The sequence below is a fragment of the Asterias amurensis genome, chromosome 1 (genome assembly GCF_032118995.1).
Source record: "Asterias amurensis chromosome 1, ASM3211899v1".
In the NCBI taxonomy this organism is placed as follows: Eukaryota; Metazoa; Echinodermata; class Asteroidea; order Forcipulatida; family Asteriidae; genus Asterias; species Asterias amurensis.
The window spans coordinates 9,943,520-9,958,155 of NC_092648.1; the positions used below are offsets into that span (position 1 = coordinate 9,943,520).

A 14,636-nucleotide genomic window follows, 5' to 3' on the forward strand; every position below is an offset into this window, starting at 1 on the left:
TCTTTGTGATTGAAATATTATACATCACCTTATCTTTATTTATAAAAATTATGTGCAAATGTTGACTTTGTGTTTGATATTTATCTTTCAATTCTGCTATGAAAGTTGTACCCATAAGTACACAAAAACTATTTTAAACATAACACTGTGTAGGTACTTTTAGTTTTTAGTTTTTTATTCTGATCTTGTGAAAAATTGTGTGATCCAGCAGAAGTTTTAGCCCTGTAGCCTTGTGGTTTTATTTCTCACAAGTTGCTCAGAATGTTGCTCAAAATGGATCAGAATTTGATTCACAACCTGAATTGCAATAAGAGCAGAAACAAAATACCAGCACAGTTTATCATTTTAATTGTCTTACGTAGTTTGAACAAGCTCTAAGGCATGTAAGAGAAGATTAATCTCATTTATGATGGGTGCAGTCGATTAGCTTCCCTGTGTCGACCCCGCGGTGCTCATTCGGGTGAGTCCCTGACAAGAGCTAATCAAACGATCATCTCGTGGTGGCATCATGCACCTCGGCCAGACCCAAATGACCCGTTCCACAAGCAGTGCACTTGGGGCTGACCTGGGTGAGCCCCTGGAATTACGTCAAAGCTATTCGGACGTATTGGGGTCGACCCGGGGAAGCTAATCGAACGCACCCATTATGAGATGTCTGATTATGGGTTCTTCAATACTCAATAGAATTGAAAGATCAGAGTGAAAGTCAACATTTGAAAATGAACGTGCATCTACATTTATCGTTCATAACAATGAGGATAATATTGAATGGTCAGACATGTTTTGGTCAGTTTTTGACCGACATTATTTTTCATTCTTGTTCCCAGAAAAATGAGTCACTCCAACCTTCTTCTGTATCTGCTGGTCGGATGTGTTCTCGTCTCGGCTGTTGACAGGAATAATTTTAAGAAATGCGATCAAAGCAGTTTTTGCAAGTAAGTAAAAAACAGTACACAAATCCCATCAGATTGATATTTTCTACATTATTGGTGTATGGGAAAGGGCAATAGCATTTTCTCCTTTGTAAAGGGCACCTTTATGAGCGAATTGTAAATTTCCATTGGAACATTTTAAGGGCCAACGTGGCAATGACCTGGGGAAACTACCATTGCCTCAGTGAAGTATCAAGTTAGTCTGCTGGGGTTTTATTTTCCCTTTTAAAATCTCATCCTTTTTAATCATTCAAGTTTCCAAAGAAGTAAGTTCTCAAAAAGATACTTGATGTTCTTAATTATGTTAGAATTTAAAGGGACATTAAGAATTGGTTTTGCTAACAAACAGCTGCTGGCAGTGTAAGCATATTATGTAATCCACCATATACATAAACTGACAAGCCTTCAGAAGTTTGAGATCTATTGACCATCTTGGTCACAAGAAAATAGTTAAAAAAACGATTATTCGTACATATTTTGCATGACATAAATGGAAAAACGAAAATGAATAAAATGCTCACTGAGTGATAAGCTTCAAATGCAAAATTAGATTATAGATTTTTATCAACTATAAAACTTCACACAGAAATATTTCAAGGAATGTTTTTTAGACAGTGTAAGTTTATGCAAATCTGTGGTCTTCAAGATTCTGTTATGTTTCTTTAACATTTGAAATATTTCAAGGGATGTTTTTTAGACAGACATACAGAGTAAGTTTATGCAAATCTGTGGTCTTCAAGATTCTGTTATTTTTCTTTAACATTTGAAATATTTCAAGGGATGTTTTTTAGACAGAGTAAGTTTATGCAAATCTGTGGTCTTCAAGATTCTGTTATGTTTCTTTAACATTTGAAATATTTCAAGGGATGTTTTTTAGACAGTGTAAGTTTATGCAATCTGTGGTCTTCAAGATTCTGTTATGTTCTTCAACATTTGAAAATAACTGATAAATTGCATGAAAGAAATAACCAAACTATGATTAGGCCTAACCAAAAAAAAGGTTTGTTTCCAGTAATGCAACTTCCAAAACCTGCTAATGTAACCTTTAAAAAATTACCATTAATTTTGTTGTTGTTTTTGTTGTCAAGGTTTCAATAATTGCTTTTAAAGCCATTGGACACTTTCGGAACAGAAACAAAATAAAAGTTCACAGATTTACAAATAACTTACAGGGTTTACAGAAGGTAATGGTGGAAGACTTGTCTTGAAATATTATTCCATGAAATGCTGTACTTTTTGAGAAAAACTAAAACAATATCAATTCTCGATATCGAGAATTACAGATTTATTTTAAACACTTGCCATGACATGGTGAAACGTGCGGAAACAAGGGTGGGTTTTCCCGTTATTTTCTCCCGATTCTGATGACCGTTTGAGCCTAAATTTTCACAGGTTTGTTATTTTATATATAATAATAATAATAAACACAGCATTTGTAAGGCGCACTAACTCTGTAAAAACATTCAAAGGCAACGGTCTAGGTCAATAAATGAAAACCTCAGATGTGTTCAAATATAAGTTGTGATACACGAAGTGTGGGCCTTTGATAATACTGTTTACCGAAAGTGTCCAATGGCTTTAAAAGAATAAGCAGAGTATATAAAGAGTGACAGAAATGGCTATGTAGAAAGTGTGGTTGTGATCAGTGTTGGAGCTAGAACAATTTTAGTGGTGGCCTCTAAATAACATTTAGTAAACCAAGGGCCAGCGGGTTCAACAACATTATTCATGTTTGGTATAGACAGACGGCAACGTTTATTCAATGTTGCAAATAGTGTATACTACAGAGTAATATGGTCAAAATTATAGTTAATATAAAAGAGATAAAAAAGTGAAACTTCAAACAAAATGCAACATCTACATGTAGGTCCGGGGAGAAGATAAGCCTTAGTGTCCCAGCCTATGAACGGACAGACAAAAAATGACAGACAGACGTTCAATACAGGATAAAACAGGTGTAAGACAGAAAATAAAGCCGTTATTATTTCCAGTGTATTTTGCTCTTAGTGCTGGGTGAAGTTCTTTGGTTCTAGGCTGGCCCCTCCCGGCACTGTCCAGCACTGGCACTGCCTACTGTGGCTACAACACTACTGGTTGTGATAATTATTTGCCTCAATTTTTTCTCTAATTTGATCATGATTTCACTTCTCTCTTTCCAGACGAAACCGCAAGCTACAGCCAGGCAACTCACCCTATGCAGCCGTTATGGAATCAGTCAAGATATCAGACAGTCTGATTGAAATGGATGTATTGAATACAGCCAATGGTGTATTGCTTAGTCTGGAGCTGCATGGAATGGAGATGAACACAGCAAGGCTAAGGATTAAGGAATCGGGCAAGAAACGATACGAGGTACCAGACGTTGTGCAGCCACATCTTATAAAAAGCAGGTAAGCACTCACTAATTTACCTTTTGAAATGTGTGGTTTTCTTTGGGCTAGTCTTTGCCACGTACTCTATCGACCTTGTACAGTTCAAGGTGTCAGCCATTAGAACGGCCAATTTTACAACAGTTTGGGGGTCACATACATTTTAACGATTCAACAAGTATTGAGAAATACAATGTAACTTTGTCTGAAATATGGTCAACAGTGTGGTATTTGAAGACATCCAAAACGAACATTGCTCTGTCCTTACTCTATGCTTAGTCAGATTGCAGCAATTGAACTAAAGCCAAATTTTAGCATGCAATAACTTTTGCAACTAGTTCTTTGTTCTATATTTGACCTAATTCCTAGAATAGAATGAGCTGGTGCAAACAACTTACCAACCAAAAGCTAGACTTTGCTATGGTCGAAATGTCAGGCCATTAACTTTTGTTTGCATTTTGACTTACATGTAATTCAATCGGATTTAATCTCCTAGCTGGACAGTATCTCAAACCAGAGATTCCTTAGAGGCATCCCTACAGAATGGTATCACGGTCCGTCTTACTGCCAGCCCGCTACGTCTTGATGTCATGGAAGAAGATAACGTTCTCATTTCAGTCAACTCCAGGGGGTTAATGAACTTTGAGCATTTACGAGAGAAGAAAAGGTATGGAATGATTTACAAAAACAGATTAAAGACAGTGGACACTATTGGTAATTGTCAAAGACCAGTTTTCTCACTTGGTGTATCTCAACATATGCATAAAACAACAAACCTGTGAAAATTTGAGCTCGATTGGTCGTCGGAGTTACGAGATAACTATGAAGAAAAAAAACACCCTCGTTATACGAATTTGTGTGCTTTCAGATGCTTGATTTCAGGACCTCAAAATCTAAATCTGAGGTCTCAAAATCAAATTCGTGGAAAATTACTTCTTTCTCAAAAACTAAGTCACTTCAGAGGGAACCGTTTTCACAATGTTACTATCAACCTCTCCGCATTACTCGTAACTAAGTAAGGTTTTATGCTAATCATTATTTTGAGTAGTTACCAATAATGTTCAATGCCTTTAAAACCAGTATCTGATTGTGAACTTCTTAAAATAAAAAATGTCATTACGGAAAGATAATGTTAAAGATAAGCATAATAGAGGTCCAAGTTAAAATTGAGAATAAAGAAGATGTACTTTAACAAAACAAATTATTGACTTTGAGATGTACTAAGGCAGCACAAATCAGTGAGACACATTTTGTTTTGATGAGAAAGACTTATTTTTGTTATTTGGTTTTAAAAGCTGGGCATTTTTAAATGACCAACTTTTTTAGGGTTTTAAACAATAGAAAGCAAGCACTGAAATAACTAAAGCCTATACACCATATGTACATGTACACTAACATGTAGTTTATCCCTTTTATAGTAATATTCAAGGGTTTTTTCAATTACATGCCTGATTCCAGCACTAGACTACTGAGTATGCTCAGTTGTGTGAGAGCATTTAGAAGACTATAACCAGCTTCTGGTATCGCAAACAATTTCATTGCTGTAATAATTGCATAATGGAATAAGTGCAACAATTTTTCTTGTGGTGTGACTCCTAATACAATGTGTCATTATTAAAGCTTAAGCCCGGTTCATACTTTCTGCGAGTGCGATATAAATTTTGACGTCACAAACAGTTGACTTGTGCTCAACTTCTTTGCTCAACTCCTGCATAACATTCGCAGCCAAAACAGGGCAAAATTGACTTCGCATTCGCAAGAAGTTTGAACTGTGCTTCACACTGAGTCCTGTGGGGAAGAACTCCACATGCTACTCCTGTAGGATTCGAACCCAAGACCCCCAAATTATAAAGCAAGTTGTGTAATGTTCTGATATATTTTATCTTACAGTCCTAAAGCCCCTGGTGAGGAGGGACAAGAAGGAGAGGAAGGTGAAGCTCAACAGGTATTCAGGATTAGTTCATTGATTATTAAAGGGACACGTTGCCTTGGACTTGTCAAGTTGGTCCATGAAAAGCATTTGAAACCATTTGTTCTGAAATCGATATGGGTAGAAATTTTTTTTAAATAAAGATCCAAACAAACATGCCTCGAAATTGTGTGTTTTTTGTTTTATTTTGCGAACTATTATGGTCGGCCATTATATGGAGTCAAAAACTTGATGTTGGTAATGTGTGCTTGCTCAGAGCAACACAAACAATGTAAAATTGCCCGATATGCCTGCTGCCACCTATTGTTTCAAAGTCTCACGTTAACATTGTACATATGCGTTTATTGTAGAAGTTTGTCAATTCTGTAATCGATATGTGATCTTTGTGTTTTAGGATGTTGCTGAAGAACCTGGGATGTGGGAAGAGACATACAAGACACATACAGACCACAAACCTAAAGGTCAGTTGTTTCATCTAATATTAATTTATAATAATATTTAAACCTTATATAGCACAAAACATAAATGGAAGAAATCTCGATGTGCTTTATTAAACTGGAACAAAAACAAGACAAAGCAAGTTGAAATTGGTGGGTTTTAAGATTGGATTTGAAATTGTCCAGGGTAGCTGCTGTTCTAAGTGAAGATGTGTCAATAAGTCAAAGAGCCATATGATTTAGTCCTTGGTGTGGTGGATGTTAGGCATTAGGAAGTTACAAGAAGTGGAGTGGAGAGATCTAGGAGGTTGATGACGGCAGAGCAGCTTAATGTTGTAACTTTGAGCTGTTCTGCTCAGGGCCTTAAATGTGAGCAGGAGTATTTTGTAATCAATGCATTGCCGGATCGGCAGTTAGTGAAGATGTTATGGAATTGGAGTGATAAGGTTGCGTTTCTTTGATAAAGGTACCAGGCGCGGCCAGCAGCAGAGTTTTAGTTGCATTGGTGTTTGTTGAATTCCCTTTGAAATATGGTTAATTTCCAGGGAGATCCCTGGGAAATTTGTTTGACCTTTTGATATTTGAATTACGAACCCAAGCTTAGTGCAAAAATCTGCGCAAGAAGAGTAAAGTTTGTAGGACACTGCTAACGCCACCATGAGCTTCCAGCCAGGGAGATTGTTTTTTGGGAGCCCAAGCAAGGTCAAGCACAAAGAGGTCAAAGTCACCCGACTTATGTTGATACACTGAGAAGAGACACTGGGTTTGTGACAGCTGGAGAAATATCTTCAGGCATGAGGGACAGGGAGAAATGGGGAACACCTCTCTTGTGAAAGCATTGACCGAGGACACCACTCAAATAAGAAGACTTTAGGCAAACTACAAGAAATAGTTACCCACGGTTGAGAGAAGGGTTTGTATGCAAGATAACCTTGAGTGCGTTTTCACAGCTGTAACCAATAACTGTTTTCGGTTGTAGGCCAGTGATTAACAAATGGCCAATTCAAACCAAACAGTTACTGGTTACAACAGCGAAAACACACCTTTGGGGTTAGCATACTGAGTGTTAATTTTCCCAAGAAAATTCCCCTGGATTTATCTAGGATTATATTACCTGGGAATGGCTTGGTAGAGTGAACAAGAGTTGGGTTGAAATACTTCGATTTAATTTGAAATAACTTACATTTATAATTTTGTTATAGGTCCCACATCTGTTGGAATGGATTTTTCTTTTCCTGGTTTTGATCATGTTTATGGCATACCAGAGCATGCTGACTCCTTTGCTTTAAAGACTACCGTGTAAGTATTTTTTGGCGGAAGTAATGATTTGTTTTAAAGTTGCATTGTTTAGTTTCCAAAAATTACATCGCACATTGCAACCCCTATCAAGGTATGAACCATAAGGGAAACTGAGTGGGTAAAATTTTATTAATGTAATGTTGTACATTGACTGGAACACATTTTGAAGTGTTACAGATCTTTAACCAAGAATAAAAGGGTTGCGACGATTTCTTCCAGCTCGGGCCTTTATCACACGGCAATGACCCTGCAAGGTTTTAAGCAGCCGTTAAAGAATGAGTCACTACTCTTTTATTCCCATTCATAAATGCCTTTTTGGTTAAAAGGCGTAATTAAGTAAGAAACTCTGTAAAACTTATCCGTTTCCAACGTGCTTGAGCTCTGTATGTACATGTACAACGTCCGTGTGTTGCATTGTTATGACTGAGCACCTTTTTCCGACAGTTTCTGTTCGTGCGCGTATAGTCTTGGTGCAACACGTTCTCGTTTTCCTTTCACACACAGCGGGGCCAACTCACCAACAGCGCCCGCATCGCCCGTAACAAGAAACGTCTTGCACCAAGACTAGCGCGGAGTATCCGCTCACAACCAGTTATAAACACTGTTCATTATCAAAGGTTTAAACACCCCCACATGACGCGCTCTCCACCAATAGGAATAGTGAAACTGTCTGAGGTATTTATGAATGTGAAGTAATTCACTTTCTCATTTCACTTTAGGAGCACCGATCCCTACCGTTTGTACAACCTGGATGTGTTTGAATATGAGTTATACAACCCTATGGCATTATATGGCTCTGTACCCTACATGTTAGCTCATAGGTGAGTATACAATACCTCAACAACCAACAACAGAAGTCACTAATGAAAGTCAATCAACACATTCATCTTGAAATGTTTGCAGCATTTTGTCTGCCTTTAGTCTCTTTTTGTCATTTGAGGCTTTCTAGATTTTCCCCAGTTTGCATGGTTTGAGGAAAATTATGCAAGTTATCTTCATCTCTTAGTGTATATTTCTGCAAAAGTGAAGTGATCACCAAGAAAGAAAGATGTAACTCAAGGGTTTCACTCTCGATTCAAATGTCAAAACAATCTTCACACCACATATCTTGTTCATTGATCTATGATGTTTTGTAAAAGATATAAACAATATGTTGTTATTGTTATTTAAACAATATTATTAAACAATATGTTATTATTGTTTTTATATTTGCTGACATTTGAAGGGGTTTGGAGTAAAGTGTACATGAGGAAAGCCTGGTTCTTATTTCCTGGGAATGCGAAGCGAATGTTTACGTCAAATGGCCGTTTTCACAGGGAATGTTTCGTAGGACGTGAACATAGTTCAACTAATGCGAAATTTGTGACACCAAAATTTTTGACGCAACTGCATTTGCAGGAAGTATGTACCGGGCTTTAATATTCCAAAGTGTGTGTTTGGAAAAACACTTAACTGTAGGATTGGTTCAGTGATGGGGTAGCTGGACAAGTGCTACAATGGACCAGTGAGTATTTTGAGTACCGGCAATAGATACTACAGGCTTGGGGCAGACCATCCATATTTTATTTTAAGTTGTGATAACTTTGTCAAATTACACTCATGTTTTCAAACTTTTTTCCAGTTTCAACTTTTTTGGTTTAAAGGCAGTGGACACTATTGGTTATTACTCAAAACAAGTTTTGGCATCAAACCTTACTTTGTAACAAGAAATGGGGAGAGGTTAGTAGTATAAAACATTGTGAGAAACGGCTCCCTCTGAAGTGGAGTAGCTTTCGAGAAAGTAGTAATTTTCTATGAATTTGATTCCGAGACCTCAGATTTAGAATTTGAGGTCTCGAAATCAAGCATCTGAAAGCACACAACTTTGTGTGACAGGGGTGTTTTTATTTTCATTATTATCTCGCAACTTTCATGACCGATTGAGCTCAAATTTTCACAGGTTTGTTATTTCATGCATATGATGAGATGCAGCAAGTGAGAAGACTGGTCTTTGACAATTACCAATAGTGTCCAGTGTCTTTAAGGAAACACATCAAATCATGGAACAAATGAAAAAAAAGGAACATTGTGATGTTGGGTGCATCTTAACTGATTATTGCTTATTTTCTCATCCAGCTCAGAGAGAACTGTGGGTTTATTTTGGCTTAATTCTGCTGAGACATGGATTGATATTAGTTCCAATACTGCAGACAAGGTAAGATTAAAACTCATTTATTTTGTCTTACTTTCAAAAATGAAAGAAATCAGAATGATATTGTAATTACAGTAAAGTTTATACCTGTACCAATCTTTGAGAGCAACATGTCCATCTGAAATACTGTCTAATCAATTTGTTATATAGTACAGGCCTGGAGTTACACATAGGCCACAGACAGTACAAGGGCTAAGGCCTCCATTGCCCCTGGTCTTGGCCTTGGTGCCCTCTTTAACATTCTCCCATTGACTCTTAAGATTTTCCAATGGAAGTGCCCTTTGCAAAATGAAAATGGCCTTGCCCTTTCAAAGGTGAAATTCCAGGCTTGATGGATGGACGGTTGGAGTCAGAAATATCAGATTCTCGTATAATTTTAATTTTTGTTTTACCCATACATATACTGATGTGTGTTAGTACTGTATACTCGGTACTTTCCTCGAGCTCTGTGAAAAAACAATCACAGGCTTATTACTCTGGCGGGATTCAAACCCACGACCTTTGCAATTTTAGAGTAGTGTCTTACCAACTGACCACCGAGATTCTTTATCCCTGATGCAAATTTCCATCTATTGTAAATTTGATTGTATTTCCCGTCCTTCTTTTCTCAGTCTATGTTCAACAGGATGCTTGACTTCATGAAGAGAGATTCTGAAGTACCTCAGGTTGATACTCATTGGTTCTCAGAGAGTGGTATCATTGATGTGTTCTTCTTACTGGGACCAACAACTGAACAAGTCATGTATCAGTATGCTACCATTACTGGCATGCCATCAATGCCACCAGTAAGTTACTGTTTATTCAATAGTGGCTGCGGCTTGATCACTATGTGAACAAGTGTTAAAGACACTGGACACTATTGGTAATTGTCAAAGACTAGCCTTCACATTATTAGTAGAGCAGGATACCAATCATTCATCTCATCTTTTCATGTATTTGCAAATAGTATAAACACCATCCTTATCCAACTTATTATCACAATCTTCACTACCATCTTAAACACCATCATCATCATCCCCCATTCCCATAAAGACCAGTCTTCTCGTGTATCTCAACATATTCATAAAATAACAAACCTGTGAAAATTTGAGCTCAATCGGTCGTCGAAGTTGCGAGATAATAATGAAAGAAAAAATTGCCCCTGTCACACGAAATTGTTTGCTTCCAGATGCTTGATTTCGAGCGAAATCAAATTTGTGGAAAAATTGTTGTTTCTCGAAAGCTACATTATTTCAGAGGGAGCCATTTCTCACAATGTTTTATACTATCAAACTCTCTCCATTACTCGTTACCAAGAAAGGTTTTATGCTAGTAATTATTTTGAGTAATTACCAATAGTGTCCACTGCCCTTAAAGCATCTAGGATGCCCATAGCAACACCCTTAGCAATAGTCTAATTTCATAAAACTGTTAAGCAGAAAAATTTGCTAAGCAAATTTCCTTGCTAATTGGGAAATGAATGGGATACCAGTCGCAGCAATGGAAAGTGTATGGTATCTTGGCTGAAAGCCTATTTTTGCTAAGCAAGAGATTGTTGTGCTTAGCAAGTTGTTTGTGCCTTAAGGCTTTTTGAAATTTGGGCTCAGTTTGAAAACTACATGTAATTAAAGTGTTCCAGACTAAAAGTCACAAAAATGCTCTGTGCTAAAAACAGCATATCTCGGTGTCTACCGTGCTAACTTGTTTTCTGTGTACATCCTGGCTATTTTAGGCGAGATTCAATGTTTTGATAACTTCAAACTCTTGCACAACTTAAATGGTATTTTGGGAGGTACAATCTCTTTTTACTGACACAAGGATTTGAAACTTTTAAATGCTGGCATTGGATCAGTTTTTTAGCTTGAATGTGGGGAACCTAAAATGTTCATTGATGCAATGTCGTTATTTTGTTTGCAGTTATTTAGTATTGCATACCACCAGTGCCGATGGAATTACAACGATGAAGATGACGTTAAAAAGTAAGTCAAATGTAACACTGAAACATTTACTACTTGCACTGACGTTACACGCTGCCACTCTCTGCTCTAAGTTGGCTATTTTAGAAGTAAAATTGCATTTAAAGATACGGTGGTTACTATCATGCGCCTGTCACCTACAATGTACACTACATACATGTACTAATAATAATACTAATATTAAAGACTTGTAATGCGCACAAATCCTGGTGGGTGTTCAAGGTGCAGTAAAACCAAAAACGAAATAAAACAGACGCAACTAAATTAGTCCGTGGACCTCCTGTTGTCCCTCTTTTGTTGGTACTCTAACTTTTGTGCAACAGCTCCCATTGGTTTTGTACACGTTTTCCAACTGTAGACCTTCCTCGAACCAGGGACCCTATTGTCCTCTTTTGTTAATGTTCTCGGTTTTAGAGTGTATGTAACAGTGTGACATACCCACTGTGGGCATTCCTCTTTGCTGTACACTTTGGGAAAATCCTATTCTTCAACACTGGTGAAAACTCTGTGTGGACATTCGTAAGTCCACATTGTGTTTCAAAACCTTACCTTATGTGGACCTCTTTTGTTTTCAGGGGTCGATTTCACAAAGAGTTAGGACAAGTCCTAACTTAGGACTAGTCCTAAGAGATATACAAATTGCATGGATAGTCCTAAGTTAGGACGAGTAACTGGTCCTAACTCAAGATAAGACTAGTCCTAACTCTTTGTGAAATCCACCCCTGGTCCACACTTTGTATGCACACAATGCTTTCCCCATGCAACCAAATGATGTCATCAATATTTGTTGTTGTTTTTAACCTGATGATTTATAGTATCTTGACCTAGCGAGTCTATTCTTTCTGTTGATACTCTACAGTGTGGATGCCAAGTTTGATGAGAATGACATTCCATGTGATGTAATATGGCTTGATATTGAACACACCGATGGCAAAAGGTATAGTTCCAACAACCTCCTACATCTATAACCCTCAACGAAAGCTCAAATCCTTGTGTTATTTTTTTGCTTTGTGTAATGTATTATGTAGCACCATAGCTAAGCAGTATGATGCACCAGGGGCCGATTTCACAAGGACCTAACTGTGTGTCAATCTTAATTGCTAAGCAAAGTGTATTATCGCAATACAATGGTTTACAAGGGGCTGACAATAAGCTGCCAATCAAATCAGGAACACCGGGTGAACTTCTTTTTTTTTTTCAATAAGTGCACTGGGTTCTTTTACGTTTGTTACACAACACCTGGGACCAACGGCTTTACGTCACATCTGAAGGTCAATGCAATGTTTAAGTGTCTTGCCCAAGTGTCACAACTGGGATTTGAACCCACTTTTTGGTGAGTTTTTGGTGAGTTTGAATTCGGTGCTCTTAACTGCTCTGCCACGACACTTGTTGAAAACTTGTCTTAAGATGAATCTTAGTTCTTTGTGAAGTTAAGCCTTGGTTAAGACCAGGGCCCAGTTTCATGATGCTGCTTACGGAAGAATTCTGCTTATATGGTGCTCTGTAAAGTGTGTATTTCTATAGGCAATAGCAAGGCGTAAACACCATTTTATGTTAAGCAGTGCTATGAAATTGGATCAGGTGTTGACATAGTGTGGGTTCAGATCCCCGTTGTGGCAATTCTGTCCTTTTGTAACAGTGTTTCATGTAGTGAACTACATGTACCAAGCCACCTATTGGCTGGCCTAGGAAGGATTTTGGATGGCTTTGGATGGCCATCTCGACATACATGAACAGCAGGCTGCCTCATTCCAACAAAAATGCTGGACTCTGACAACTTTTGATTGCTTTACCAATATTTAGAAAAGAAAAAAAATTAATGCATTCAGGAAGTGTTACCAGTGCAACGTGGTTTGATATATTATCTCCAAGCAGGCTTGATTCCTTGATTCTGATTGATGGGTTGATCCATAGCAACAAGTAGTGTGATCTAAACACTGTGCATTGTGTGTTCTACATGTAACTCCGCGTATTGCGCTTTTAAGCTTTGTGCAAAACATACAGCGTTTTAGGAAGGATAAGAAGCTAGTGTAAAATCAAGTGCCACGTTTGCGTCAAATGCTGATTGTCACAAAGCTTAAAGTTAAAAGTTTCCTCGAAGATAAAGTCGCTATAACATGTGCGCTCGTGAAAATACGGAAAAATATAGCACGTCTGCATCCCATATCCAACTCAGCTTTTGTCCTCGTTTAATATGGGACGTAGCGGCCTTGTTGAATATGGGATGCACATGGGCTGTATTTTCTGTATTTACAGGAGCGCGCTTGTGATAACTTTTACTAGTACTTGTCTGTAGTAGATTTTGATTTTGTAACTTACACTTGGTGTTACTTTGAACAGGTACATGACGTGGGATTCACACAAGTTCTCCCATCCCGTTGAGATGCAAAATCAAGTAGCTGCCAAGGGAAGAAAGGTATCAAAGAAACGATTCTAGATGTGTGGATAGGCAACCAATTAGTGAAGTCTCATTCAAAAGTAGACGACAAACAAAATTAAGAAATACTAACTCCCAAGAATGAAACCCTTATTTGTTCATTGAGACCGAGTTTCATGTTGAAAAGGAAACTCTTGTTGAAAAGTAAATTATGTACAACGAGCTATATATATATTGATTAGAGGATGCATGGATGCAGATATGTTTGAGGAATGAATTTGTCTTTCTTAGAACTTAACATTCTTCTTAAAACTGAGGCTCATACAAGTTTGCATTCAGCACAAAAATGATTTTGCGTTCAAAAGCCTGGTTCATACTCCCTGAAAGCGACAGGAATTTTGATGTCACAGGGCTCTTTTCACAGCGAATGTTTCGCAGGAGCTGAGCACAAGTCAACTGATGCGAATTATTCATTGGGAATTAGTGACATCAAAATTTGTATCTCATTTGCGTTCGCAGGAAGTAGGAACTAGGCTTACTTGTATTAATTTGAAGTTCTCTTCTACATAACAATCAAATATATCACTTACAATGTTAAAGACAGAAAAGCTTTGAACTCATCTACAGTCTTTTGTTGGCTGTAGAGGGTAGAAGCTAAATTCTTAACTATGTCTTCAGATGGTGACAATCGTTGACCCTCATCTCAAGAAGGATTCTGGGTATCACTTGAATAGAGAAGCAGTAGACAATGGCTACGTTGTCAGGACACACGATAACAACGAGTACGAGGGTTGGTGCTGGCCAGGTACGTCACTTAAAGCAAACACCTTCATTACAAACTGTCTTAATCTGTGTTCATCTTGTAGTTTGTGGCATCTGCAGACCCACACCTTAAACGAGATGATAATTACAAACTGTACAGTGAAGCTAAGGAACTAGACCTGATGATTAAGAGTTACGATGGAGGAGATTACGAGGGGTGGTGCTGGCCCGGTAGGTTAATGTCGTTTTGGTAGGGGTCATGCACGCGGAGGTCATAGGTCGGTTTGATCATGGTTGGTGTGGTGGTAGTGTGTGATCATACAAGTTGGTGCTGGTTGTGAAAGTTGGCCATTAGATTGTGTTCTGTACAGGTCCTTGTAATGT

At 37.9% G+C, this 14,636-nt stretch overlaps 1 protein-coding gene across 1 annotated transcript in view; it reads left to right on the top strand.

Annotated features, from left to right (window-relative positions):
• The window catches only part of LOC139944982 (neutral alpha-glucosidase AB-like), a 29,703-nt gene that overhangs the window by 1,995 nt on the left and 13,072 nt on the right, over positions 1-14,636 (top strand). The window contains exons 2-14 of the mRNA XM_071942202.1: positions 828-935; positions 3,092-3,322; positions 3,798-3,968; positions 5,192-5,246; positions 5,626-5,692; positions 6,871-6,967; positions 7,687-7,788; positions 9,083-9,161; positions 9,770-9,943; positions 11,055-11,116; positions 11,973-12,050; positions 13,454-13,529; positions 14,169-14,295. Coding sequence (XP_071798303.1) covers positions 828-935; positions 3,092-3,322; positions 3,798-3,968; positions 5,192-5,246; positions 5,626-5,692; positions 6,871-6,967; positions 7,687-7,788; positions 9,083-9,161; positions 9,770-9,943; positions 11,055-11,116; positions 11,973-12,050; positions 13,454-13,529; positions 14,169-14,295 — 1,427 coding nt within the window. The remainder of the gene's footprint in view (positions 1-827; positions 936-3,091; positions 3,323-3,797; positions 3,969-5,191; positions 5,247-5,625; positions 5,693-6,870; positions 6,968-7,686; positions 7,789-9,082; positions 9,162-9,769; positions 9,944-11,054; positions 11,117-11,972; positions 12,051-13,453; positions 13,530-14,168; positions 14,296-14,636) is intronic.